General features: G+C 40.8%; 1 protein-coding gene across 2 annotated transcripts; it reads left to right on the top strand.

Annotated features, from left to right (window-relative positions):
* The first annotated feature begins 1771 nt into the window (after window positions 1-1771).
* On the top strand, window positions 1772-23779 carry CDK7 (cyclin dependent kinase 7). Of its 2 annotated transcripts, XM_083465431.1 has the most exons (14): window positions 1772-1997; window positions 3712-3775; window positions 4148-4350; window positions 12494-12553; window positions 13201-13234; window positions 15611-15678; window positions 16442-16510; window positions 17302-17412; window positions 17912-18030; window positions 18806-18905; window positions 19158-19244; window positions 19463-19612; window positions 22005-22152; window positions 23552-23779. In XM_083465431.1, exons 1-14 carry the CDS (start codon window positions 1959-1961, stop codon window positions 23575-23577), a joined length of 1278 nt encoding a protein of 425 aa, XP_083321557.1. In that variant the 5' UTR covers window positions 1772-1958; the 3' UTR covers window positions 23578-23779. The 2 variants fall into 2 exon arrangements, with proteins under 2 accessions (XP_083321557.1, XP_083321556.1); XM_083465430.1 differs by lacking the exons at window positions 1772-1997; window positions 3712-3775; window positions 4148-4350 and adding an exon at window positions 10264-10455.
* The last annotated feature ends 544 nt before the right edge of the window (window positions 23780-24323 follow it).

Below are 24323 nucleotides of genomic sequence, written 5' to 3'. Positions count from 1 at the left end.
TGGGAGAGAGCAGTTCTGCTTGCGGACTTGCCATAGGTAATGTTATAAGAATTTAAGGTCTCAAATATGTAAATTAAATGTACAAGACAAACACATACACAAATACATAAACCACATGTCTGAAACAGTACAGGAAGGCAGTCCTGAAACCATTTTGACTCTCCCAAATTGACCAGATGTTTCTCTGCAAGGAGGGAGGAAATGTCTCTGTGCCCATCAATCCTGCCTTAAGGGCACATTTAAGGTGTGGATAGGGTGAGCATGTGACCTGGATTCAGGAATTAAGTAGTTATAATAAAAGAGTGGCCAAAACCCAGATAATGCAATCAGGTAACCTGCCAGACAGGAGATAAACAACACACTCAGGATTCTGTTTTAGACCGCCCCCTGTGATGTATGTATGATGTTTCTGGGGGGTGGTCTGGAGTTTGAGGGTGGGCAATTTAAAAGGTCTATATAAGGGCCTTTGTTCTGGGTTCCTCCTCCCTCCGGCATCTGGTGAGTGAGGACCCTGTTGCAACAGTTTAATAAAGATGAGGCTTACTAGCTGCTTTGCTTCTCAATATTCTCTGGTTGCTCTTGTTATTTTCTCCTACCGATAGAGGACCTACAAAAGGACTCTGTATGGGCTCTTGGGGACCCCATAAGGGAAAAGGAGCAGTTTTTTTCCTCATAACAGTACCTAGTTGACCACTGTGGGACCAGGATGCTTCTCGAGTTGGGCCAAGGGCCTGATCCAGCAGGGCTGATATGAAGAAGTTCCCAAGGGAAATAAATCCAGCAGGCCATTGCTATTGGTTTCTTGATAGCTTTAGGACACCCCAGGCATCCATAAGACCAGGCTTCCTCAACCTTGGCCCTCCAGATGTTTTTGGCCTACAACTCCCATGATCCCTAGCTAGCAGGACCAGTGGTCAGGGATGGTGGTGAAGGAAGGTGAGGACAGGTGACCTCACCTAGGCCCGAAGTCAACCCCCCCCCCCCCAAGCAGGCTCAAAGCTTCTCAAAGCTTTTCAAAATCATTTTCTCAGCAGCTAAGCATCAGAAACATTCCGCTTGCTGTAACTAAAAGATTGTAACAAGGTAGAGAACAGAGCCCATTGTCTTCTCAGGCCTTTCTCAGAACCACATTGCAACTTGCTTTCTCTCCGGGAACCATGCCAAAGCACAAGAATGAAACAACGGGAACACTCTGAAAAACCCCTCACCCCCTTTCCTGCCAAGAGTCCACAATAGTTCCAAGACAGCTTTCTGTTCATGCTCAGAGGAACCTCAACATGGGGCAGGACTCCTGAGGGAGGAGAAAGGAGGAGGGAATTGGAAAGGGGTATATATGCTTGTGCACATGGCTGTGAACTTCCTGCATGCTTTTTGTGACTTATCACACTTGCTCCTTCTACCAGTTCATGGATGGTAGAAATAAAAGCCTTTTCTCCGAAACTATTCCTTGAGTGTCTGTTGACTCCCACTTCCCTTTCCAAGGCGCAATATCCCCCCCCCCCCCCAGGGCAAAGCCTCATAAGGCTACAGTGGGAATTGTAGTTTCAAAACAGCTGAAGGGCCGAGTTTGAGGAAGCCTGCAGAAGACCATCCTTTCTAGAGAATAGCTTGCCTTGCACTAATGAAATCAATGGAAATGCAGAACAAAACACACTCTCCCTGTCCCAGTTGGGACTTTATGCTTATTTTTTTCCTCGACTATTAAGGACAAAATGAGACAAAGCGAGTGTCAGGGGCCTGCCCATGCTTGTCCGCTTGAACTCTGAGCAGTTCAGTAACGCGGCTTGTGACGCCCGGCCTCTTTTCTTTCTCCGGATCCGCTGCGTGCGCTGAGCGTCGCGGCCAAGGCCCCTCCCGTGGGCGGCGCTTCGCTAGGCCGCCGCCCGCTCCTCCTCGAAGCCCCGGCCCCCGTCGGCGCGCACTTTCCCCTGCCTAGGCCGGCCGGGCGGGCGGTCACCATGGGCAGCAAGATGGCGGCCGCCAGTAGGGTCGTTCAGGTAAGTCCTTTAAGGCGTTTCTGCCGCAGGAGACCCCGCTCCGGCTTGGCGCACGGCCGGGCCTCGCACCTCTGGGCCAGGCTTCGGCGGCCGGCGGCGGGGAAGCGGGTCCCTCGCCCCGTGGGACTAGCGGAGGCCGGTGCCCTTGGGCGGGCAGGGGGAGAAAGCGCAGGAGGGAAGGCGGTCGAGGGGGGATGCGCTGCCTGCCGACCGGGAGAGGAAGTCGAGAAAGCTGGGGCCTCGCCACCTTGTCGGCTTCGGAAGGAAGAGGCAGAGGTTTGTTGGGCAGCCTTTCCCGGTCGCTTCGCCTGTCCTCCGCCTTTGCCCCCGAGGGTCCCAACTCAAAGCAACAGGGTCGCAATGCTGTCCTACGATGCACCATCATCTTCCTCATCGCCTCGGGATTAGATCCTTCTGTGCCCTGCAAAGCTGACTCCGGATTAAGTCTCTCTAGGAAGTCTCAGCCCTCGTGTCAATGACAAGCCTTTCAACTATAAATAAGAGTTGAGTGAAATATCAGCGTTTGCAGTTCCCCTGGCAAAAGAGGGAGAGGCACTTGAAAAAAACACCACAAATGAAAATAAACTGTTGGACTGGACATGTTGACGAGCAGTTTGACCCCGTTTTTGCTCACAGGCAATGCCTTAAAAGATTTCTGGCTGGTTTGGTGACTTGGAGAGAAGTGGCTCAGTCCGTTTTTAGTGCTTGGCACAGCGAGTGGGATGGTGATAATAACCAAAATAACTGGCAGTTTCCTGACCTTTAGCAGTAAGGTGGCTAGAGCACCTTACTTAAACGTACATCCTACGTTTAGGGTGGAAAAGCAAAAGGTGTATAGGGAAAGGCATTGTTTGGAGTGCGGAATAACTTTTTCTTCCTCTTTCATAATATTGGAACTCGGGTCTTCCCATGGAATTGATCTTTGGCAGTAAAACTGGAATAGCCATACACACACACACACACACACACACACTGTGCACAAAGCATTCATTAACTTAGTGAATTCGCTGCCACAAGTTGTGCCAAACTAGACTTGATGCAAAATGTGTTGTCATTAGCCACAATGATTTACATTTCAGACATCACAGCAGCTATAGATTGCCACTTGTGAGCAACATTCTATGAGGATAGCAAGTGATATACTTCCTGACCACCCCTTAGGTAAACACTAAACAGAACAAAAAACCCTTTCTTCTCTGCAATAGAAATAATAATGGATAAAGAAACTCTTCTGGAGAAATCTGTGCAATTAATTCAAGTATGACTACTGAACCTTGTACTTAGTGCTTGTTAACTATCCATGCAGATAAACCTGCTGCCTCGTGTAGTACAATAGTCCACCAGCTATGTTTCATTTGTCTTTGGATAGCATTAGATTGTGAATGAATAAGTGAGTAGTGTTTCTAGAGTTTACATGATAGGTTTTGTTCTTCAACTGCTCCAACATTTCAAATATAGAAGTTGAACTCTTCAAATGTCTTTGTATTTTGCTCCCAAGCAAGCCAGTTTGCATTGTATCCCATTCTACTCAGAAGCCATTGCTGTTGCCAATGTTCTGTTCCAAAAGGAGTTGGGTTGGGCTCCCCACTAACATGCCATTTAGCAACAGTGCTTGGTGGATTACACCTTTTCTTTGCAAGAAAATGTGAATATGTATATTGAATTGCTGTCCTAGTTATCTTACATTGCCTTCCATTTACCTGTTTTACTCTAGGTAGTGAAGCCACATACACCCTTAATTAAGTTTCCAGACAGAAGAAGTACTCCCAAACCTATAAGTAAGTATCACTTTTTGTAAATGTATGTTAATTTTATCTAGTAATGTTTAGAAAGAGTTTAATCCCAGGCTTGTGTATTTATAAGTATGCTTTATTGGATTCCATGTGACCTACTTCCATGTAAGAGTGCATAGGATTGCAGCCTTAGTCATCATATTTCTTTTGCTTAGACTGGAAATTGGTGTTAACTGACATTTGCTGTATCTTTGAACATACCATTCCAAAATTCCCCTTTTCACTTAAAAATGTTATTTTTGTTGTTTTTTCTGCAGCAGAATAACATGGCTATTACTCTGAATGCTTTATGATCTAGGGTTTCCTGAATATTTTTGCTAAAGTAAATGGTTTAGAACTTGTCTCTTGTTCCTTCAGTACAGGAGCCTCTACAGTCAAGAGTGCCTCTGCCTCATGGTTCAGCCTCACAACTCTCTGCAGGAGGTGGGCCATCATCATCTACAAATATTTCATTCTCCAGTAGAATTCAAGGCACACCTGACACTTCAGAATTAGTAAAAACGTTACCTCAAAAATATAGAAGGAAACCCATGTCGGTGGAAGAGATGGAGTATATCCAAGTAAGGTCCCAGAGGTTGCCTACATAATTTATTCTTTGCATTTGTTTTACTGAAATATCTATTATGTTGCCTTTCTTTTATAAATTGGACACAAGGTGGCCTTTAAATGAAATAGTTTAAACAGTTCCAAAATAAAAGCCCAGGGCAGTCAATGGGAATGTCTGCAATCTAGTGCTGTGTTGATAAAACAATAAACAGCATTGAAATGGTTCCAACAGCCTCATAGCCAAACAATAAAATAAGCATTAGGTGAAAAACCAAACTGTCAAAACCTGGATAATAAGACAGCCTAGTGCCTAGAAAAAATTAGGTCGCCAGGTGTATCTTTCTTGGGATGAAGTTCCACAGATGGGGTGCAACTGCAGAAAGGGACCCCTCTCTCCTAACCTTTTCTAAACTTCACCAATTGGGGCACCTAGAGAAAGTTTCTGATGATAAAAACACAAAAACTGCTGGATCAGACTAGAGACCTATGGATAGTCCACAAGAAGGACCTGTTGCCAATAGCTCTTTTTCATTATTGTTTTTCAGCAACTGGTATTCAGAGGCCTGGTGTTTCTGTTCCTGTAGATACTGTATATCACAATTATCATAATCATTATCTATTATTTGTACCCTGCCCATCTGACTGGGTTGCCCCAGCCACTCTGGGCAGCTTCCAACACACAAAAAACATGTTTTAATGTTTTCTGTGTTGTGACTATGATGATCAGTTTCCAGGCCAGTTGATAGGGAAGTGGGTGAAACATTGTGGAAGCCTGCTCTTAGACAGCCTGGCTTTAAATATTAAAAACAGCAGTTTGCATTGTTCCCAGGAACAACCTGAAAGCCATTGTTGATCTTTAGAGCAGGTGTATGCTTGCATAACAAGCCATGATCTGCAACCTAGCTGCTGCAGTAGTCTGAACCAGTTTAAATTTTCAGAGGCAGCTCCATATATAATGTGTTATAGTAATCAGCCCTTTGTGTTACTAAAGCATGGGCAACTTGTGTAGGAGAGTGAGTAGCTGGCATAAAGGTACTTAGCGCTATGAAAACAATCTCAGTATGCAGTATCCCTAGCTTCTACATCTAATATCCCTGTAGGAGTGCAACCCCATACAGTACAAGATAGCATATTCAACGTCAGATAAGATACTACTAGGTATCTTATCTTTATTCAGCTCCAGTTTATTAGTGCCCACCCATCACATTACTGCAGGTGTGGAAACCTTTTTATTATTATTTATAATTTTTATTAAATTTCCAAATTGTACATTTCAAAATAAACATTTAATACAATACCATATATCAGTTGACATACCATCTTCTCCTTCCATGGTTCATTTTACTTATCTCTCATTTCTGCGTATTTTACTATAACCATTTTAGTCAATTCTCCAATTTACATCATTCAATTATTAATCACACTGTTGAGTTTATCTTAATGCTGCCACCATTTTCAGTTGTACACAGTTATTTTCTAAAGAATCAGCAAAAAAAATTCCACTCCTCTCTAAATAAAAATTCTTCTTGCTCTTGTAATCTATAAGTTAAACCTGAAAATTCTATCATCTTAAGTTGCCAATCTTCCTTATTAGGGACCTGCCTCACTTTCCATCTTTGAAATAACAAAACTCAAGCCCCCGTTGTTGCATACATTAATAGATTTCTCTGATATCTGGGAACGTCAGTCCAAACTATTCCTAACAAAAATGCTTCAGGTCTTTTTGGGAAAGTTGTTTTAAACATTCTTTTCAACTCATTGAAAATCATTTCCCACTATTCCTTAACCTTGTTACACATCCATTACATATGAAAAAAGGTTCCTTCAATTTATTTACATTTCCAGCACATATCTGATTTTGCTTTATACATATTAGCCAACCTACTCAGAGTTAAATACCATCTATGAATCATTTTCATATAATTCTCTTTCAATGTATAATATGCAGAGAATTGGAAATCATTCTTCCAGAGTTTCTCCCAGAGGTTTAAATCTGTTATGCCCTATATCCATTGCCCAGTGTGCCATAGAAACTTTAACTAGCTCATTGTTTGTTTTCTATTCTAGCAATGTTATACATTTTAGACAATAATTTATCCTAATTCCATAGCAACACTCTTTCAAACTGTGAGCTTTGGTCCAAAATCCATTTTTAATCTGTTTTAAACAAATCATATAATTGATGGTACTGTAACCAATCCATAACTTGGCTCCTTACTTCCTCCATTGGTTTCAACCTGGGTTCGCTACCTGTGCAGGTGTGGAGAACCTTTATCCTTCCAGGTGTCGCTGAACTACAACTCTCATGAATCCCAGCACATCACCCAGAACGATGAAGTTGTAATTTAGCAATGTCTGGAAAGCCAAGTGTTCCCACCACCTATCTTAAAATGGCTGTTCGGAACATTCGCTGCTTTGCTTGGACAAAAAGGAGAAATAGCAATGGGTGTCATCCACATTTTGATGACACTTTACTCCAAATCCCACATGACACTCCAGGATTACATGAAATAGTTTCATGTTCAAGATTGCAGTGTTTGGGGGAGGACACTTAGTGCACAACTGTGGGTTGGGCCCAAGGGACTCAAATTGATATTGCTTTGAGAAATACAGAAATACAGGCAGGCAGTTAATTTACTGGACCCGTAAATAGGAAGTGGGATATAGCACACTACAGAAAAGTCCAAATGGCAACAGAAAAAATATGCGTGGCTTGCTGTTATTCTGTATATCCCTATAAAGTTAGACATCAGTCACTTTATCCAAATGCAAATGATATCAGTGCAAGAATTGATTTTTCTTTCTGTTGAAAGATAAATAACCAATATTTTTTCTTACAGCGTGGAGGTCCAGAATAACGCACAAGACTCCGGTTAGCTACTGGTGTACAACAAACTCTTATATTCACAACAAAGGCCTTCCTCACTCTCTGAATGTTATAAAAGTCTAAAAGCAAATAGCTTTGTTAAAGGTATTTCATGAGGGATGAGAAGGTAAATGCTTCTTCAGAAAGTGGCGGTGTCCTAGAACAGAAGACCATTCTGTTTTGAGTAATTGCGACTCCACTTTATACAACTCTACAATTAAAATTTTATTTTATTTGTTCTACTTAGCAATAATGGTTTTGTTATCTCCTTTGTAGCTGTTGTTGATACACTAAGGAAGAACAGCAAAATCTCGTGGTGTTTTCACTGTTCATGTAATGCCTGTCTGGCATGAAGGAAAGCAATATTTGTTTCTTCTCTCCAACAGCATCAATCATGTCCTTTGGGAGAGTTTTTTTAAAGGGTGGGGGATGTAAGAGACAGTATCAAGACAGAACTTGCAGGTGTTAGTGGATGAATTGTATTTATTAAACATCAGTTACATATTATTGCAAACTTATCTGCCTTCTCTTTTGGAAGGAAATACAGGCCTCCATTCTTGACAATTCCACTTGTAGGTACTACTCTCACTCAGCCTGCTTGTCAAATGAAATGTAGTCCAAATATGCAGGAACTCGTTTTAAAATGTATCTCTAAGTTATACTAACGACTAGAGGTTTTTCTTTTGAAATCTCAAAAGAATAAGAAATTAAAATGTTTGCACCATCTACTCATCAATCAAGTTTAGTATTGATACGATCCTCTGGTCTCAAAATGGACTTGGTTCCTGTGCTCCTCATCAGTTGTGATGTGAAATGAGGATCTTCTGAAGGCTCAGGTGCCCATTTATTTTAATGAAATGAGGCATCTATCAGTACACATAGTAGTAGCCAGAGATACCCTCCCAACACCAGTGTCACTGTTGCTTATCTATAGTAACGTCAGGCCTACCCAGTTATATGGCTGGGAGCATTACAATCAATCTGACACTCCTGCTGCACCCATGTCGTCCTGACCTTGCTCCTGCTCATCTTTGTGCTTTAGAAATATAAGTTCAAGCTACTAACATCAGTTAGAGTTGAGGCCTGGAACTTTTTTTCCAAGTTTGCAAGGATCACTGGAAATGGTTTCTGAGTGGGGGCGGGGAGAGGGGCAGGGATTGATAAAGCTGTGTTCTTAAGTGAGAATTCTATAAGTGGAAAGTGTTGGAAGTATAGGGAGATCCATTTATGTATAAATTTCATTGTAAAGAGGTTTCCCATCTATTGCATACAGCTTCCAGACACTGAATCTGGAACTTTTTTAAAATGCAAAGCATATGTGCTACCACTGAACTATAGCACTTCTTAAAAATAAATGCATGAATGAAATCTGCCAAGGAAGGCAATAAACACGCCTTGCAAATAAAATGCTGGTCGCATCCACATTGTAGCAGGATATCTGCTTCCCTTTTGATTCCCTAGTCATCATGAAATGACATTTCCGTTTGAACAAAATGGGTTCTGCTCCAACCTACATCAAATTGTGGAATCTTCTAAATGTGATGGGTTGATTACAAATAAAGCTGCAACTGTTAATTTTGAAGTGCTTATTTTGCTCTTTAGTTTATCTACAAAGTGGCCTTAAATCAAAAGCCACAGGGTATAAATCCTGAAAATAAATAGAGTAATAAATGCATCTTTTGTTTGGAAAGTCCAAACAACAACAACAACAAAACAATCAGGATGTGCATGCCTACTTTTTTTTGGAATTTGCTTCTGAGTAAATAAACTTGTATCACATTGTGCTGCATTTATATTTTCTCTGATTCATTTGTGTGCAAACAAACATGCATTTATTATGTTACCTTTACTGCTCTAGTCAGGTGTAGTGGCTGCCTTGGCACTTGGGAACTTGAAAAGAGGGAGCTGCTTGAGCAAAGTGGTTGAGGTTCACTGGAGTTTGCTCACTCCCCTATAGTTTTCACTAAACTATGTGCATACACTTGCCAACTTGTGATTGCAATTTATATATGATCCAGTGCAGTGGATTGTGGTCCATGAAAGCTGATACCATGTTAAATACTCATTTTTCAAGCAGGCATGAGAACCTGTGCCTCTCCAGGTGTTGAGTTCGACTTCAGCTCCCACCAGCCTTGGTCAGCATGGCCAATGGGAGTAACAATACCTTGTGGGCCACAGGTTCTCCACCTCTGTTTAAAGTGCCACAACACTTGTTTTTGTTGCAAGACTAACACTGCTTAACAACAAGCTTCCCTACCCCTCTCTTTTGGGGTGGCAGTGACAGCTGGGAAACAGGAATTTAGACTTTAGCATGATGTGTAAGGGCAGCAGAGGGCTCTCACAGAAGCAATGAGATGAGTTAACAGGGTTCCCCCCCAAAAAACTTTTCACATTACTTGTTACGATAAAACAGCACACACCCTACCACTTCTGAGGGCATCAGGCCAGCTCACCAAGTCAAAGGGCTGATAATATGATATGCACAGTTGTACATCCAACTGATAAGGTCTGACTGCTGATGCAACTGCTTCTCTGCCCAATGGTAGCACTGGCCCTGCTGCAATCTGAAGGGTGCTTTTGACTAGCAAACCCCCCACCTCCCAGCAATATTAACAATGGAATACAGTTCTGGTCTGTCACCAGCTGGTATTCCCCAGTGCCCCTCCCCACCCCAGGGGCACACTTACAATATGGGGATACTGGAGTTCACTGGCAAGGTGCTTTTAAACGTGTACAAAACAGACTAAAAATCAAGGCAGAGGGTTTCTCTGCCGCTACCTTTCATTAGGCGGGCGAGGCACGAACAAACTTGCAGCTTCCCAATAATCAGTTATGTCGAAACCCAGAATTTCTCCCCTCTGTTTTTTTAATGGACAGCCCTCACTAGCACTCCTGGGTGGGCGGAGAAGTTGCGACCCGAGAAGAAAACCACGGATTTTTCTATCCTCGTAACAGCTCTATGAGGGACTTTGCTTGCTCGTCTATCCTTTCCTATCTCTGTGTTGAGAGGCTGCTGTCACGACCGGCGGAAACCTCGGAGGTGGGGGGAAGCGTCGTTTGCCCGCGTGCGTGGCGCATGCGTAGGACGCGGTGGGAAGGCCGGTGGTGTACGGGAGAGGGGGAGGAGCCGGAGTCGCGCTGGTTTCCTGGAGGCGTCGTAAACTTGACGGTTTTTAAATCGCGCTTGGTCGGGATGGACGCCCGCGCGCGTGCGAAGCGCTACGAGAAGTTGGCCTTCCTGGGCGAAGGGCAGGTAAGCCGGACTCGGCTGAGGGGAGGGGTAACGGCCGGCAGCAGCAGCTTCCGTAGGGCTCCGGAGGAGGCGAAGGAGAGGCACCGCCTGAGGTAGTTTTCAGGGTTAGCCGGGGCGGGAGCTGCGGACGCCCCTCGTTGCTCCCTCCGAATAACGGCGTCGCCTTCAATGCCACCTACTTAAGCCGTCGCCTGCGCAGAGTTCACCTTTTTTGAGATCGACGACACGCAAACTTTCGCTCTTTGATAATAATAAAACAGTATTTCCACCCCAAACCCCACTTGCCCTTCGCCATAAAGGCCCCAGAGGACAGTGATGCAGTTAAAAATAAAGTGAAACCGATGTCTAACGCAGCGCCCAGAATACAGTTTAAATAGGAAAATAAAGGTCTCGCCTATCAAAGGCCAGGTTAAAAGGTGCAGTTTTAGCATAAAATGAAAGCTGCATTAAGCACCTCTGCAGAGGGAAGGAGATTCCACAGTTTGGGGGCAGTCACGGAGAATCCCCTCTCCAAAAAACCTTGAGAGCAGAGAAACTATGAAAAGCCGCCCCCTCTCCCTCCTAATATATAAAGTTGCAAGTCTAACTCCACTTACCTGGGAATAAGCCCCATTTAATTTAAGAGAGGTTACTTCTGAGTATACATGGCTGGGGTAGTGCCATAGGTGTATTTGTATTATAGGTTGTGGAAAGCATCTGGAGCTGGGCAATAGGCATTTTTTCCCCCAGAGACTTGAAGGCTGTTTGCTCATTCCAGTTTCCCAGGTTTGTATTTCAGAAACCTAAAGCACCTGCTTGACTGAAGATGGCACTTTCGAAAGAAAAATATCTGTTCCATGAGAAGCCTCTGTCAAAGCATTTTCAATGTGGAGTCAATGGCTTAGCACCTAGAAATATTGGCTGTTCACAAAAGATAAAGGAATGGGTAGTTGACAGGCTGCTCCCAAAATTGACTTTGATCTGTCCTTTGATGTCATGAAGGCTTAGGGCAGCAGCAAAATGATCTGTTAAAAAGAACCTGTTAGATATGCTTGTGTAAGCAGTTTGTTGCTCTGATCAAATCTACTTACAGCCAGACCTTTTTCTCATCCAGCTTTGGACAGAGAAAAGTGTTTTCCTAGCCACCCAGTTGTTACCCAATGGTCAAACCTGACTTACAATGGAGAATAATTTTTTGAGGGGCAAGGTTTGTACCTTTTCATACTTTAGCCAGAAAATAGCATCACTGATATCTCTGTTTAAAGCTGTTGCTTGACCATCTGGTTAGTAAACTTTTCCAAAATGGAGTTTGAAGGTTGGTGACTAGAGAAACAGTGGACAGTTGCAAAGTAACCAACAAGGAAGTAGGAGGTCTGCATTTTGCAACTAGCTGGAGCGAGAAGATAATGATGGGGAGAGAGACTCAAAAGTAGTGTCTGATTTTTTTTGGGTGCTGATGTTACCGGCTGCTGGAGCTGGCTGTCTAGGTCCTGCCTGCTCCTCTATATACAAAATTATATTTGAAATGAAATTGGGAAATCAAACCCTGTAGTGCAGCCACTGAACTTCCTTCTTAATAGGGATATAACAATGTAATACTTTCCTGCTTCGTAGAAAGCCTTCCTGTATAGGATAATGTTCATTATGTGGGTAGATTGTCATATGTGACATTCTTACATGCGGCATTCTCACATTTATGTACTTTGAGGTTTGTACTGATGTTTGAAACAGCTTTGCTGGGGGTTGGACCAGATGACCCTAGTGGTCCTTCCAATTCTAGAATTCTAGGATTCTGTAATTATGCTGTATCTCTTTCCCTTAGTTGCTAGTACTGACCAGCTGAGAGTGACATTAAAAGGAATGCATAGCATTTAATGAGTTAAAGGTGTTCAACATTGTTCAACATTTTTACTGTTTTTATTGTGATCATTTGTATTTATTATAGCATGCCTCAAGATACTTTATAGAAAAGAAGACAAAACACTTTCTAAACAAAAAGCAAGGCTGCCGCTATATAATTAGAAAACTGATTTTTAAGATGTTCTCTTTTTCTCTTTAGTTTGCTACAGTTTATAAAGCAAGAGACAAGAATACAAATCAAATTGTTGCTATTAAAAAGGTGAGTTAGCTTTATTAACCTGACAGCATACCCAAACCATGATTTGTGCTGACCATAGCTTGGAATCCTAGCCACATTGACGATATTTTTATTTATTTATTAAGCAACTCATAAATTGTGCATTGATATATTCAATTGCATTAACCAGGGCTGGTCTGCCCATGAGGCTGACTGAGGCAGTCAACGCAGGCAGTGGAATCCTAAGCAGTAATGTCCCTGCAGGTGCTTCGCTTACCCCTGCTGCTACTGGAGAAACAAGAAGGTGCAGCAGGAGCTTCCAGTGAAATCTCACAAAATTATTGTGAGCTTTTGTTGCCACCGCTTCTCTTCACCACTCCAGGTGGTGGTGGGCAGCCTGCCTACTGCCACTGGAGAAGTAAAGAGAAACAGCTTTAGCTTCTGGGTTCTGACCATGCATTTTGTCTGACCATGTTTTATGTAATTGTGCAGAGCTTTAGTAACCTAGAGCAAGTAAAAGCTGCAGTCTAAGCACACTTAAATAAATCTCTCAGAAATTACTTCCAAGTAAAAATACATAGACTGAGCTGTCAGTCAGTTTAGATACTTATAGAACAACAGACCGTAGCCTTTGACGTGCCTTTGGTAATGAGAAATATTGTCTTAATTAAACCATTTTCTTATTTTAGATCAAACTTGGGCATAGATCAGAAGCTAAAGATGGTAAGTTTTTTTGAAATACACATATATAAATGAACTATTTTGCATATGCTAGACTTTTGCTACCATGCTGGTAAATGACTTGCTGTTCTTTTCAATTTTGAGTGGAAGAGATAACAAATGAGATCCATGTAATTCTTTGTTTTGAAGTAGACCAGTGGCATAATATCCATACTCCACTGGTCCTTTGGTGATTTAGATAGAAAACATTCACAATTTTCCCCTTTAGTGTTCTTGTTTTATTTTTATCCGTGGACATAATTTTAAGCAGGGACATGATTTTTCTAGAAAATTTTGAATTGAAAAAAATTCTGATAAAAAAAAAATGGAGAGCCAGTGTGGTGTAGTGGTTAAGAGCGGTAGTCACATAATCTGGGAAACCGGGTTCGTGTCTCCGCTCCTCCACATGCAGCTGCTGGGTGACCTTGGGCCAGTCACACTTCTGTGAAGTCTCTCAGCCCCACTCACCTCACAGAGTGTTTGTTGTGGGGGAGGAAGGGAAAGGAGAATGTTAGCCGCTTTGAGACTCCTGAAGGGGAGTGAAAGGCGGGATATCAAATCCAAACTCTTCTTCTTCTTCTTCTGATATCCTAGTGAGTGATCCAATTTAACATGCTTATTTTACCTGTAGTTAGTCAACAGATCTAAAGGGGGGAAAAGGAAAAACTGCCAAGCTTGCCTAATACTACATTTGTAATTGGCATCTGTTCATTGTTTCTAATGAACTTATGAAGTGGAACTTTTTCAACGTAAAATTAAAGCCCTAGAAATTTTCCTGTTCTGTATCACTAATTTCAAGTAGAATGTACTGCTTTATGTGAATTGTGCATTCCATCAGTTAAGCAAGCTTATATTCAGTTTAATTTATTAATTATATTCTGTCCTTTTATTAAAACAACAACTAAAGTATTTTACAATTAAAATATTTAGTTATTTGTTTAATTTATAGTTTATCCTTCCTCCCAAGAGAGCCCAGTATAGTAAAATAGTACATCATTACAAGAACAAAGCAACCTCAATATAAAATATCATTTGTAAAAACTTTTAGATACCAGTGCTAAGATTTCATGTAGGGCATCTTGGAAGTATGTTACTGTTTAAAAGCTAGCCTATTTTTTAAGTGCTTACAGTCATTTGATAAACAAGAAGAGAATGGCAATGCCAAGAGATAGTTCCACAGTCACAGCACTACTGCTGAAAAGCCCCTTTCTCTTATTCACATCCACCTGATTTCATGTATGGATGGAGCAGAAAGTGTGGCTTCCAGGAGTTATCTCAGAGGCTGGACAGTTTCACATGTGAGCAGGTGGGTCCTAAAATAACCTGGTACCAAGCTGTTTAGAACTTCAATGGTGACTACCAGCACTTTAAATTGAGCCTGTAAGTAAATGTTGAAATGAAATAAGATTGGAACATGACTACAATCTTCAAATGGCAGACAGTAGTCTAGCAGCAGCATTCTACACTAGTCCAAGTGTCTAGACATTGTTTAAAGGCAGCCCCATGTAGAGAACATTGAAGTAGTCCTGCCTAGTAGTAAGTAGGGCATTGATAACAGAAGCTTAGTTCCATCTTTTCAGGAAGAGTTGCATCTGGCAAATCAACTGCTTCTAGCAAGGCAGTCCTCTTCATTCCTACCACCTGCATATCCACGGAAATCAAGGGACCAAGGCATACCCCAACCCACATGTTGGAAAACAATCTGTTTAGACATACTAAACTGTTAGAGCATACTAAGTCGTTTGGGTGATGCTGGGCGACATAGTGAAGAACAGTGACTAAAATACCTTGGACCTGATCCAATGTAAGTTCTTGCTTATCTATTGTTGAAGCAAGAAAGATGTGAATTAGCCTCTCCTTTTGCCCATGCCATTGCTTCCTCCCTAGTATAGAAACACTGACATTTGAGGGAAAGTTTTATGACATCTGAAAAAGCACCTAAATTTTGTTTTAACTACAACAAACTGAGCATCTTCTTCATTCAGGATGTGAGGGAATAGGAATTACATTGTTCCGAAATACATTCATTGCCTAGAATATTTGAAGCTGTGTTCTGGAGCTTGAATCTTACCAGAAATATTCACCAATTTGAAATAAAATAGTAGCAGCCTCTTGTCCACAAAATGTTATGCTTAGTCTTCATGAACATTATTCCCAAGGTACAGAGACCCGCTCACCTGAGCTAGGTGACTTCAGGATTTGAATCTCTAACCTCATAGGCATAAAACTAGCAGGTATGTCGCATAAATAATTGTGGCAAAAGTACCAATCGCTGCTCCCTATCACCCAGGATTACTTTGAGCCACTAGTACCACCAAATTCATACACTATTGAGGGTACAGTTCTATTGTTATTGTCATGATTCTTATTTCAATTCAGGTATAAACAGAACAGCCCTTAGAGAAATAAAGCTACTGCAGGAGCTTAGCCATCCAAATATTATAGGGGTAAGTACAAAGTGCTGTTTGAAGGGAATATTTCTGTATTAACAATATTTAAATACTATCCAATAACAAAGTCCTCTGGTTGGTTTATAATAAGAAAGAAACAAAACAATAACTAATAAAAGTGAAGCAGAGAATAAAATCAGTATAACAAACTCTCAGCAACACCCAGATTAGATAGATAGATAGATAGATAGATAGATAGATAGATAGATGGATAGATGAGAGTTTAAAGGGCCTTGGAAAATAAGTGTTTAAATTTGAGGCCCTCTTTATACCTGAGACCCAGGTCAAATTCCCCTTGCCCTTCGAACTTCCCTCTGATTGGCCATGCCTAAATGTGAAGACTCATAAACTATCCTTTTCCCAGGCATTAGGAGTTTCTGTTGCTATGAAAAGCAACACAAAAATGTGCCAGATTCAAGAAGTACTGAAAACTGGCTGCAAGGGAAGAATCAGGAGTACACTTCTGATTTTTCTTCCTTTTCAGGATTGGGTTGAAGTTTCAAGACATGGCTTGAACTTTTCTGAGCATGGTATCATAGGACTTCAGGCCTGGGAAAGATGGGTGTGGTTTGCCCCAAAACAGCCTTGCAGACCTAGTTAAGGAAATTAAAAGGGTGGTGAGACTCAGTCACTCTGCATTGCCTGGAGTGCTGTAAGCCTGCCAGGGCACATTAGAGAGGATACCTTGACCAGTGTTCACACACACATTGGATTAAGGACATACTATCACACCAATAATTTGAGTGTATTTCTCTTCCAGCTTCTTGATGCATTTGGACACAAATCTAACATTAGTCTAGTATTTGATTTTATGGAAACTGATCTAGAGGTAAGATTGCCATTAACTGGCTACTGACTTAATTTTGTGGCCGATGATTAAGCTTTTGCTTTGTTTATATATTGAAACCAAAAGTCCTGGGGTTGTAAGAGTTGGAGAAGGGACATGGAGGAAGGGGGTGGTAGAAGAGAACAACAGAGAAGGCAGAACAGTATGCCTCTTCTTTGCATCTATTTTTAGACTGTAAACCCCTTGGGGTTGGGATCATCTCTCATACTTTCCAAAGAGTTGTGCAGATAGGTGGCGCTGTATCAATACTTTTTAACATAAGCAGAATAACAGGTTTTATGCATAAATAACTCATATGGTAGGTTTTGTGTATCTGCTAGAGAAAGCAGGCATACACACATTTTCAGCAGCTAAAGAGTAATACAGACTTCATTTGAAGGGAAATAATTGTAATTGCTTAGGATGCCGCCCACTTAAAGGAATTCTCATTACTAGTGAGAAAACATAAGAATATTAGATACAAAGTTCACAGAGAATTTGGACAATTTGGTCAGAGTTCAGAACAGGAAGTTGCTATAATCAATACTTTATTTATATAGGTCTAACAATGTAGATAGTGAAAATACTGAAAGAGGGCATTACCAATCACATTATGATAATCAATTCTATAGCATTTCTGGGTCAGAGAGAGCGATTTATCTAAGGCTTGCTAGTTGATGTTTTGTTATTGGGGACATTGTGTACCTCAACAGATCTTTCTCTCTAATTTTTCTGGTGTTTTTTTTAAAGCATTAAGCTTCTGCAATTTGTAAAATGCGATATATATTTTACAGGTTATAATAAAGGATACTAGTCTTGTGTTGACACCTTCTCACATCAAAGCGTACATGCTGATGACACTTCAAGGTTTAGAATATTTACATGAACACTGGATCCTTCATAGGGTAAGGAACTCTAGGAACAAAAAGAACAGCCTTTAAGACAATGAGAAATGGTTCCCATTAAGGTGTTTGAGATGGAAATGTGATTCTCCATGTAAATTATCTCAGTCTTAACAACAACAACAAAATGTTTCTTGGTCCCTTTTGATATTTTTTTTTTAATGCCCCAAAATCTGAGGTTTCAAACTGGTATATAAAAAAAGACAGAATAAGTAGTTGGGCTATTTTACCTTTTAATAGGTATCGGCAATTTGCGTGCAACATTTTTTAAAAAATGAATCCAGCTTCCAAAGCCTTCTGATTATCAGAGGCACAAATGGATATAAATGGCACAGTCTAATTTACCATAGTCTGATCAGCCATTGTAGTTTCTATCTAGTGCCTCAGTTCTATATTGTCACTGCTTTCAGAAGCATATTTCTGGTTAAGGTGAACCTTTGATCACAAAGCAAAATATTTAAGTATTCTCAGTGATTGCCTATTTGTGTGTTTCTCCTTTAAGGATCTTAAACCAAATAACCTGTTGCTAGATGAAAATGGAGTTTTGAAACTGGCTGACTTTGGTTTGGCAAAATCTTTTGGAAGTCCGAACAGAGTTTACACACACCAAGTAGTAACAAGGTAAGAGAGAGATCCCTCAGGGAACACATCTGGCCTATTGATATGACAATTTCATCTGCTTGCCCAATCACTATGTGTTCATGAAGATAGGAACTTGAATAAGACTGCCAGTGTGTTGCAGAGTTTAGAGTATCATATGAGGACTGGAAGACCCTGGTTCAAAAACCACACTCTGTGTCATGAAGCTCAGTTATTCTAGGCCAGGGGTCAGCAAACTTTTTCAGCAGGGGGCCGGTCCACTGTCTCTCGGACCTTGTGGGGAGCCAGACTATATTTTGAAAAAAACAAAACAACAAATTCCTATGCACCACAAATAACCCAGAGATGCATTTCTACACATTCTACTCATGTAAAAAAAATGCTGATTCCTGGACTGTCCACGGGCCAGATTTAGAATGTGATTGGGCTGGATCCGGCCCCCAGGCCTTAGTTTGCCTACCCATGTTTAGGCCAGTAAGATAGGTTAGGTAATCCTACCTAACCTATCTCACAGGTTTGTTGTGAGGATAAAGTGGGGAGGGCCATGTACACCCCCTTCAAATATTTATTGCATCCACTTTTGAATGCCAGTAAATTGTGCAGTACTAACTTAAACAGCTACTTTGTCACCTTTTTTGGAGAAAAAAAAGATTAGATTTGCACCATTTTCTTACAGAAAGAACAAGATAAGATGTAAATCTTTAGGCACAAAATAGGATAGTGTTTGTACTGAAGGTACTGTGCACAGCTCATAAATGGAGGAGGGAAATGCAGCATGTCTTAATTTGTTTTTCAGGTGGTATCGAGCTCCTGAGCTACTGTTTGGTGCTAGAATGTATGGTGTAGGCGTGGATATGTGGGCAGTGGGCTGCATATTGGCTGAATTGCTTCTAAGGGTAAGCTCTCAGTAAAGCTGTCAAATGAAATTTTATTCTACTCTTGTGCAAATGGTTTATCTTCTGGCACTTTTACATGTAGGAGGAGTGCTGGAAATGCAATCTTTGTTCTGGGAACCCTCATGTTTGCTTTAAACTGAGCCAATGCCATTTGCTTACCAGAAAAATTCAAAGATTTTAGGGCTGAATTTCTTTTTTGTAGGAGCTCAGAACAAACCAATTTTGAAAGCCACTGTATTCATCTTTCTATAGGTTCCATTTTTGCCAGGAGACTCTGACCTGGATCAACTCTCAAAGATATTCGAAACCTTGGGTACTCCAACAGAGGAGCAGTGGCCTGTAAGTTTTTGAGTTAACAACCTTGTAACAAAAGCTGGCAGGGAGAATTGATGGAAACTTGATTGTTTTGACTTCCTTGCCTGTTTGACTAGCTTTATACTTAATGTGTGTTTACAGGTGAGAGGACCATTAATGACTTTTAACTATTCATTATGTGGGTGCTGACTTCTCTGTGCTATATTTCTTTCTCCTCCCCCTCCCCCCCCCCGCCTCAATAGGGTATGACCAATCTTCCAGATTATGTGACTTTTAAAAGTTTCCCTGGAATGCCACTTCATCACATCTTCAGTGCTGCTGGTGATGATTTGCTAGAACTGCTGCAAGGCTTATTTACATTTAATCCTTCTACCAGGGTCACAGCTACTCAGGTATTTAAATTTAAATTTCCACCCATCAGCTTAAAACTGTTTCTGTCAGTATTTAGCAAAAATAAGTTCTGCACAAGCAGAATTGCTTTATTTAATGGAGTGTATAGTTCTTCCAGGGGCACCTCCAAAGATTTTTATTGTGATATTTTAGCAGTGAGTTCCTAAACAGGTTTGTATCTATTTCAGCTCTGTTTCTGATGTCAACTGATCTTTCAATTTGTGTTCTGATACCTGCTTCATGAAGTAGAAAAATGGATTACATCATTTGAGATGAAAAATACACCTGTCAGAGGACTGCTCTGAAAGTCTGAATTCAGACTGGGATGCTCACCAAATAGCTTTACCCAGTTTCAGGGGGGAAGAGAAGAGCCACCCTTGGCATTTGACCAGTGCCACCAATCCCATTGCTCCTGGAAAAGAGAGCCAGTGTGGTGTAGTGGTTAAGAGCGGTAGTCATGTAATCTGGGGAACCGGGTTCGCGTCTCCGCTCCTCCACATGCAGCTGCCCCACTCACCTCACAGAGTGTGTGTTGTGGGGGAGGAAGGGAAAGGAGAATGTTAGCCGCTTTGAGACTCCTTAAAGGGAGTGAAAGGCGGGATATCAAATCCAAACTCTTCTTCTTCTTCTTCAAAGCAACTGAGCAGTAAGAAGGGGAAGGGAGAGTGAGCTGGGCCTGAATATTTTGGTTGGGGGCAAGAAGCAGCAGCCTGTTTGACCTGTCAATATTTAGTGGCCAAGATCTTTAATCTTTTTTTAAAAAAACTTCTTTTTATTAAATATTTTCTTGGGTTACAAAAGTATATACAGCATTTCTGCTTTCAGTTCATAAAGTTCTTTCTACAGGTCATTTCTATTCAATGTGAGACACTAATGTAATAGTATAAAGTTGGAGGAGAAGAGAGGTGGAGGAAAGTTGTTCCCTATGGCTCAGACAGCAAGCAAAAAAGGAGGAACAGGGTGCCAAGCCAGCAACTTCACCACTTGTGAACCTGAGGCCCACAATGAGAACCAATATGTCAATTGGCCCAGAGTGTCTGTGGCAGAATGCACATCTTCCACAGCAGTCTTATCATTCTAGTTATCTGAACCTATTCAAGTTTACTTCATAGTAAATTAAGCGGGACTTAAATCCAAGTACATAGTTTTTGCAACTTGGGGAGGCATGTATTTTGAGCTCTTTGTTGCTTTTTAAAAACTCTTACTGAAACAAAGGGCTGAAGCAGCCCTCTTTCCTGAGCCACGAATTGAGAGCTGCATATGAGAAATGTGTTTCTAATTGCTTGTACCTTTTTATTATTTGAACCTGTAATTCATTGTGGATGTTCCTTCTGGTCTTAATTTCCCTGGTTACTTAATTGCAAGTGTTTCTTGGTACAGACCAGTGATGTGGAAACTTGTTCAGTACTACAAGCCACATCAAAAAGCAAAGTAAGACTTTTTAGTTGTGCATAATTACCATAACTTGGCTATAATTTGAAGGCAAAGCACAGCAAAGCTAAAGATGGTGATCCTATTACATTTATGTTACAGTCTACTGCATATCCCATAAAGTTAATCCTTGAATATTTTTTGCTGCAGTTCAAAAGCTATTTGCTAACACAAATATTAATTGGGAAACCATGGGAAGAGAGGGAAGTAGCTGGATGAGATGTCAGGACTGCAGAATTTTTATTCAGAATGTACATGCAGTCCATATGTTCTAGTGCTATACAATTTGTTTCGTCCAAAAGGAGTTTATTTAAGCATTAACAACACTATAAAAATGTGTGTTTGCCTGGATGCAATACACAGAATTATTTGAGGACAAATATAGGTGACCAGAAAACTTGTTCCAGTCAGATACAAACCAGGCAAATATTGATTATATTATAGGAGAAAGTTCACAACTAAAAAACATTAAGCCCAGGGCTATGTGTACCCCACTCTGGTGTAGGGAAATTGAGAAATTGCATATGCAATCTAAATTATGTGCCAAAAAACTAAATTATACAACTTGAGCCATTTCGCATTTGCTATTTTGCATAATTCTAGTTTGAGAAGAGGGGTCAGTGAATTTCTGCTTTCAACCACTGTATATCTTATTCAGCATTCCTCTGACTTTCAGCATGTATTGCTTTCAAAAATAATCAGAATGATAGTATATGCACAGCCCTGGCTGTGCCCACATTTAAGAAAAAGTGTCCTTTGTAAGAATACAACACACACATGCACACAGAATCTTGCAGGGGGAAACCTCCACAGAACTGATATTGTGAGGAACCATAGACAGCCTCAGTGACCATAGACACTATCCATCGCCACTGCCACCCCTCACGCTCTTTATAGAAATAGTGTCATTTCTAAATACAGTAGTGTCATTTTTTATTGTTATCTCATTCTGTTCTCTTGAAGGCACTAACACAGAAGTATTTTAGCAGTCGGCCAGCGCCAACACCTGGAAGCCAGTTGCCAAGACCCAATTGCCCTGCAGAAGTCTTGAAAGAGCAACAAAACCCAGCTCCAAATTTGAAAAGGAAAAGACTGGATGGAATAGATCAAGGTAGCAACATTTTTAAATAGTCTCTTCCAATGTTAAGTGTAGAATTTAAACACTTATCATATGTCCAGATATGATTTCTCACTATATCCTTTCCTTTGCCTGCTAAAAACATTTTTAGTCATGCCTACCCAGAAAAGCTGGTGTGAATTTTAATATTTTTTAAGTATTTTAATTTCTTGTATGTTGTAAAGTATTGGTCCCCCCACCCGATTTTACGATTCTATCTTTTGTATACTACTTTGAGGTTTTTTACAGTCAAGCAATGTATAAAATTTATATTTATTTATTTCACAATGTAACATCTAATTTGCTAGCCTGGGCCTAGAAACACTGGCCTAGAACATCAGTGTGCATACCCTAGCTGACTTAAGCCATTCTAACCAAAGGGTTGCAACGTTGTAGGGTTGCTCACACCAACTTTTGCACTTAATATTGCAATAATATTTCGGGGGATGGGAGTGTGGCTAGCTAATCATTATGAGATCAGGAGAGATTCTCAGTCTTGCATTCTTTCACTTCATTTTGATACAGATCTTCTTGATTTTTTATTTTTTCCCTTTGAAACTATTTTATTTTTTTCCCTTTGAAACTAACTATGGTTTAATGGAAGTGGAAAGTTTAATGGCAGTGGTTTAAACTATGGTTTAATGGCAGTGGAAGACAGGAGTGCCTGGCGTGCTCTAGTCCATGGGGTCACAAAGAGTCGGACACGACTAAACGACTAAACAACAACAACAACATGGTTTAATGTTAGTACGCATGTAACACTAACAACTGTTGGTTCCCCAAAGGGAGAGAATGTGTTTATGATATGTCAAGCATGATTTAGAAGATCAGGTGTTCTTACATCTGCTTGAGATGCAACAATTGTTCTGCCATTGTAAGCAGGGAAGTCTAGGCTTGACAAATCCTTGTGCAGTGCACCTAACATGGGCAGGTGTCTAAGTGGAAGACGTCAGCTATGCTATTTTCAAATGAGACTTTTAGATGAATGATGCTTCAAGAACCTGGCAAAAGCCCAGAGATTCTTCCTTATCTGTTCCAGTCCCAAAACCTATAACCTTTGCTGGCAGATGGTTACAGAACTGAGAAGAGCAGAGAAGTATCATGGACAGGAAGCAGACTGTATTGGAGACACAGTAGGGACACTGGAGACACCGCTAGCTTGATTTTGTACTTGCTGAAGCAGTAGTCTTTCTCTACCCACCCACAGTTGAAATGGAAATGGACAGTAAAGTTTGTTCTCCATATGCTAGCCCACATTTTGACACTCACTAAAACAATGTAATTGTGATAAAAGTTTGAAATAGGTTAGGCACAAGCAATCTTACTATTGCTGTAAGACACAAGAAAAAGAAAGACAAACTGATGTGCATTAAACTTACCTCTCTCTTCCCAGGGTTACCAAAAAAATTGGTGTTTTGACTACTGTGGAAACAGGGATATTGAATATTTCTGCTGCTATGAAGTCTGAAAAGATCAAATAATGTGAAAACTCAAAAGTCACAATATGGATTAAAGCGTAATTTGTAAATGTAAACATGTAAAATGTGTGTAGTGTTAAACTCTAAAAACCATGTATTTTTATTGCTTTGCTTTTTTAAAAAATAAAAAAGTTAAAGACTCACTGGTTAATAATATATAATAGGTGGGATATGGGAACTTGGCATATGGTACTGATGAATGAGACCTTGTGCTAGAAATGCCCTGGGGACTGGAATCCCAGATGCAGAGATTGGAAGTCTTGGTAGGGATGAATCTTTGTTTCCCCAGTATCTGCTCTAGACAAAGAAAAAACAACCACCAAAATGTGTAGTAATCTTATTCCAGTTACATATGCCAGTGCAGTTGTAGAAAATAAGGCGATTTAGTAGAAGAAAGGGCTTCATTGAGTGTTAGTATGAGCTACAGTATTACCAGAGATGGCTGTGAATAAATTCATATCCTACAGTGGAGAAAGTTAGGTTTATCTGTACCTTGCTTCAGCCTAGACTAGTATGGTGGATTTAGGGCAAGGTCCTAATTCCACATTTATAAAATGAGAGTAGGTTCTACCTAACAGGATATTGCTACCAAGCGCCCTGATAAGCCATGAGTGAAAATAACCCCTGAATTCCTGCTTGTTAGCTTTCTTGATACATCTGGTCAGTCACTGTGAGACAGGATGCTGG

This window comes from Podarcis liolepis, assembly GCF_965112155.1.
Source record: "Podarcis liolepis genome assembly, chromosome: 11".
Classification (NCBI taxonomy): domain Eukaryota; kingdom Metazoa; phylum Chordata; class Lepidosauria; order Squamata; family Lacertidae; genus Podarcis; species Podarcis liolepis.
The sequence above is the reverse complement of the archived record's forward strand: the minus strand, read 5'-3'. Positions and strand labels throughout refer to the sequence as shown.